The sequence below is a fragment of the Kryptolebias marmoratus genome, linkage group LG3 (assembly GCF_001649575.2).
Source record: "Kryptolebias marmoratus isolate JLee-2015 linkage group LG3, ASM164957v2, whole genome shotgun sequence".
Classification (NCBI taxonomy): domain Eukaryota; kingdom Metazoa; phylum Chordata; class Actinopteri; order Cyprinodontiformes; family Rivulidae; genus Kryptolebias; species Kryptolebias marmoratus.
In genome coordinates this window covers 22,131,639-22,136,532 of record NC_051432.1, presented here as the reverse complement: position 1 = coordinate 22,136,532, position 4,894 = coordinate 22,131,639, and the positions used below count along the sequence as shown (strand labels likewise).

Here is a 4,894-nt window from a genome sequence, read left to right as displayed (position 1 = left end):
GTTTTTATAAAATTCTCTATGAATTTTTGCAGGTTATCACCTTCTTCTCCCTCTATGATCCCATGGATACGGATGTTATTCCTGCGTGAGCGGGCTTCCAGGTCTGTAAGACGTGTTTGGAGGTCTTCTTGTAGCTGGAGCGTGTGGCTCAGTACATCTCTGACGTCTATGTTGAATTCCTCTACCTCGGTTATTCGCTGCTCGGCCTCCTCAACTCTGTTCTTTACGTCTTTCAGGTCTGAGATAATGTCGTCGAGCCGTTTCCCCGTCTCCTTTCTAAACTCAGACATTTCCCTTTTTATAAATCCAGACTGGTCGTTGATTTGTTCTTTGAGGTTCGTCTGAACTTCTTTCAGCTCTGCCAGGATGTTAGCTTCCATAGCTTTTTCCGCTGTTAGCTTACTGTCGTGAGATGTCTCCTTCGATATAACTGCAATTTCTTTCGCTTTTTCTTGCTGAATTCCTCTTGTCTTTTTCTTGTTATTCCCCAACATGACATATGGGTGTCAATAATGATGTTTAATAAGTTATTTGTCGGGGAATGTCTCGACCGTCTGGGAGCACGGAATTTAAGCTGTTGCTCGCTTCTCCGCCATCCGGAAGTCCCCCTTCCATTGAGTTTTGATATAAACCCAAATACGATTTCCTCTTTTATTTAGACAGTTTTTACCCCTGAACCTTGCACAAATGTGCTCTTCCATTGGATGACATGCCAGAGCGTAACCACTGGAAGAAATTGAATCCAAATTAAATCATTTTTTCTTCCTTCCCGAGCAAAAGTTAACATTTAAAGATGAGCATAATAAAAATAGATAGTTTTGGGGACTGGAATGGGGTTTTTGCAGCGATGTGATCAAACATCAGTCTTCCATCTCCACAGGATGCAGTAGTTGTGTTTATTAGTAAATCCTTTATAGGAACATGTCAGTTTGTTTTCTTTTAATTAAATAGTTAAGTAACATTCTGCGTGTTTTTTTTTTTTTTTCTTTTTTCAGGTTTGTTGAATGTAAAGACTGTGGACGTAAGATGCACCAGATCTGCGTTTTACACTACGAGGTTATTTGGCCATCTGGGTGAGATGCTGTTTTTATGTCGATTTAATTAGATTTACATCATTCTTCAAACCGATAAAAACAACAACAAAAAATTAACTTGTTTTTCCATTTTCTTAGATTCATCTGTGACAATTGTTTGAAGAAGAGTGTAAAAACACGGAAGGAAAACAAGTTCACAGCAAAAAGTTAGTAGTCTTTTTCTCCTGTTTTTTAGGGGGTTGCAGGTCCGTGGATCAACTTTTCCCGAGAGGCTTTTTTTTTTTTTTTACAGTCCTGAAATTGTAAAGATAGTTGTACTTTTGTTTCAAAAGATCATATAGACCACATGGCTGCTGTTTATGTTTTCTCTGGCTGTTCATGCAGGGGTGGCCTTGTAATTGTTGTTGTTGGCTTTGTGGCTCGACTGGTGGCTTTTACCCCCCAGAGTTTTCGCTTTAAAGGCAGCGTTTTGTATCTTGATCCCACATAAACAAGCGATAGTGTCGTATGACTTCAGAGCTTTTCATGTCCTCCTAACTCGACGACTACTGAAGGTTTTTAAGCATGAATGATTTTTTCCTCATTTTCTGGTAACCTAGAGAGTTCTGTGTGTTTGTCAACTGCAGGGCTGCAGTCCACACGACTGGGAATGTACATAGAGGACCGTGTGAATAAATACTTGAAGAGACAGAACCACCCGGAAGCCGGAGAAGTGTTTGTGCGAGTGGTGGCGAGCTCTGACAAAACGGTGGAAGTCAAGCCTGGCATGAAAACCAGGTAATACGTCACCAAAGTCAGCAACGATAATGTTGTTTAAAAAATGTCTGTAGTGTTTCTCTGTCAGCTTCCTTTTAAAGTAATGATGGCTTTATTTCGTAGCATTCTTTTGGGCAATTAAACGAACAGCCAAAAAGGCAACAGTCAAACGCCAGACTTGACCCACAGATTGTTTTCGTCCTCAGCTTATTTTATCGTTGCCGCCTCGCTGATCTGAACGCCCTACATAAAAAGTTTTATACCCACTCAGAGTAATTGTAAAATCTGCAAGTTTCACAAGATGGAGTGCTCACCCTTCTCGAGACATCGAGTCCTGTTTATAGTTTTATTGCAATGATGAAGGTTTGCTGTTTTTGTGCCTTCCATGTAGGCAGGAGTTCTTCATTTAACAGCTTGTTATCTTAAGGTTTACTGATTTAACCCTGCTTGTGTTTTTATTGTCTAAAGGTCACTTGACTTCACTTTCTTGAGCAGCTGCTGCCACTTGTTAGACTGTAAAGCCACAATTTGTCAAGATAACTTTTAAACATGTCATTTTCTGTATTAAACATTTGTTTAAGGTTTTACAACAATATATAAAGTCTTTAATTTATTTCTGTTATGACAAACGTGACTGGCAAATACTCGACTGTGTCAAAATCTAAAGTTCTGTCAAACTTTATTTACATTTTGTCTTCTTTTTTTTTGCCCCCCCTTGTGGTTGAAATAGGTTTGTGGACACGGGTGAAATGCCCGAAGCCTTCCCTTACAGAACCAAAGCACTTTTTGCATTTGAGGAAATCGATGGGGTGGACGTGTGCTTCTTTGGCATGCACGTGCAGGAGTACGGCTCCGAATGCCCATTTCCCAACACTAGGTTTGTTTATTTCTGCGTATAGTTATTTGAACTGCATGCAAGTGTAAAACATATTGAACTAACCCATGACATTTTCTCCTCTCCACTTGTTCAGGCGGGTCTACATATCGTATCTCGACAGTATTCACTTCTTCCGACCTCGAATTCTGCGAACAGCCGTGTACCATGAGATCCTCATTGGCTATCTTGAATATGTCAAAAAGCTTGGGTGAGGCCTTCGCTTAGATTGTGCTACTTTGCCTCTTGGAAAGCTTCTAAAAAGAGGCCAGCAGGCGTTTTAATTTCCACGCTATTTGATTTCCTCTTTGGGTTGTGCTGCAGGTACACTCAGGGCCACATCTGGGCATGTCCACCCAGTGAAGGAGATGACTACATCTTCCACTGCCATCCACCTGAGCAGAAGATCCCGAAGCCTAAGAGACTGCAGGAGTGGTACCGGAAGATGTTGGACAAGGCTTTCGCTGAGAGGATCTTGCATGACTATAAGGTATTTAAAAAGTGCTAATCAAAAGTAAAGTTACTAGTAATATCTGTAAATTGTCACCCATCGATGGTGATTCTCTGGTTTTGTAGTGGGCCGGATGCTGAAGAGTTTGTAAACCGGTGACCTGAAATAATATAGATTTTCACAATGTCGGATGTCTTCTCTCGTGTTTTTCTCAGGACATTTTCAAACAGGCGACCGAGGACCGACTGACCAGCGCCAACGAGCTGCCGTACTTTGAAGGCGACTTCTGGCCGAACGTGTTAGAGGAGAGCATTAAGGAGCTGGAGCAGGAGGAAGAGGAGAGGAAGAAGGAAGAGAACACCGCCGCTTCTGAAACTCCCGAGGTGCGAACATGCCACCAGAGTTTGGTGATAAATGTGTAAAAATCAGTTTACCAGTTTTTTGTGTTATGCTCTCAAGCAAGAATATTAAACTTTTGGATTTTAGCTAATTTCTTTAGTTTGATCTGATCAGTTTAGGACAAAAGTTTCACAGAGTAACTACAGTTCTTATAAGTAAAACGGTAAAGTTATATGATGATGATTTAAAGATTGCTTTAACGTGTTGCTTTTATATATTTCAGGGCACACCAAGTGACAGCAAAAACGCTAAGAAGAAGAACAACAAGAAGACCAATAAAAACAAAAGCAGTGTGAGCCGAGCCAATAAAAAGAAGCCTGGGATGCCGAATGTAGCTAACGATTTGTCCCAGAAGTTATACGCCACCATGGAGAAGCACAAAGAGGTCAGCCTTTCTTTCAAATAATTTAATGTCACTGGAAGCTGCTGGTCACAAAGATTTATTTTTACTGAGGTTCTTTTAAGGGTTGAGTCACTGAAAGTATTTGAGTCTGAAATTTAGTTTCCAAAACAGCAGCAGTATTTATTTTAGATTGAATTTGTGTTTCATTGCTTTGTATAACGTGATCTGATCTCTTTTGAAGGTGTTCTTTGTGATCCACCTTCACTCTGGACCCATGGCCAACACCTTGCCTCCCATAGTTGACCCCGACCCTTTGATCTCCTGCGACCTGATGGACGGTCGTGATGCCTTCCTGACTCTGGCGAGGGACAAACATTGGGAGTTCAGCTCCTTGAGGAGGTGCAAGTGGAGCACAATGTGCATGCTGGTCGAGCTGCACAACCAGGGACAGGACCGTTTCGTTTACACTTGCAATGAGTGCAAGCACCACGTTGAGACACGCTGGCACTGTACTGTGTGTGAGGTGAGTAACTCACAAGAGGTTTGTGTCTCAAGCTGAATAAATTAAAAAGCAGAAGTTTTAAAGAGCAAAAACCTCGTCTTTTGTTGAATATCATATAATCGTCGTTTCTGGTTCTTTTTATAACAAATAATAAGTTCATGCCGTCGGATGGAGATTAGTCAACCTAATAACTGTAAAAAAATTGAATTTTGTAGACCATTCCGACGGCTTTCCGAAAACATAATAGAGCCAATTGTCTCGGACACGCAAACGAGGCTCATTTGTGTATGACGTCAGCAAAGGGAGTCCCAAGCGCACCGCCATGACTGTCTCACTGGCAAAATGGATACCGGTAGTATATGTAGTAGCTCGAGCTCGTCGGATTTCAGCGAATTTGATTTCGAATCTGAGGATGAGGCCTGTCCGAATCAGGATTAGACGATGAAGAATTCGGGGAGGGCAGATTTGAATGCGATATTGATGGAATAATCCAGCCATATATGGACGAACCAGAGGTCCAACCACCACCGGACGA

The 4,894-nt window shown here is 41.5% G+C and overlaps 1 protein-coding gene across 5 annotated transcripts in view; it reads left to right on the top strand.

Annotated features, from left to right (window-relative positions):
- crebbpa (CREB binding protein a) overlaps positions 1-4,894 on the top strand; it is a 44,958-nt gene that overhangs the window by 35,520 nt on the left and 4,544 nt on the right. For all 5 annotated transcript variants that reach the window (XM_025007896.1, XM_037974640.1, XM_025007898.2 and 2 more), the window contains 9 exons: positions 996-1,073; positions 1,173-1,240; positions 1,661-1,811; positions 2,521-2,667; positions 2,762-2,875; positions 2,989-3,154; positions 3,331-3,498; positions 3,738-3,899; positions 4,099-4,380. In XM_025007896.1, coding sequence (XP_024863664.1) covers positions 996-1,073; positions 1,173-1,240; positions 1,661-1,811; positions 2,521-2,667; positions 2,762-2,875; positions 2,989-3,154; positions 3,331-3,498; positions 3,738-3,899; positions 4,099-4,380 — 1,336 coding nt within the window. The remainder of the gene's footprint in view (positions 1-995; positions 1,074-1,172; positions 1,241-1,660; positions 1,812-2,520; positions 2,668-2,761; positions 2,876-2,988; positions 3,155-3,330; positions 3,499-3,737; positions 3,900-4,098; positions 4,381-4,894) is intronic.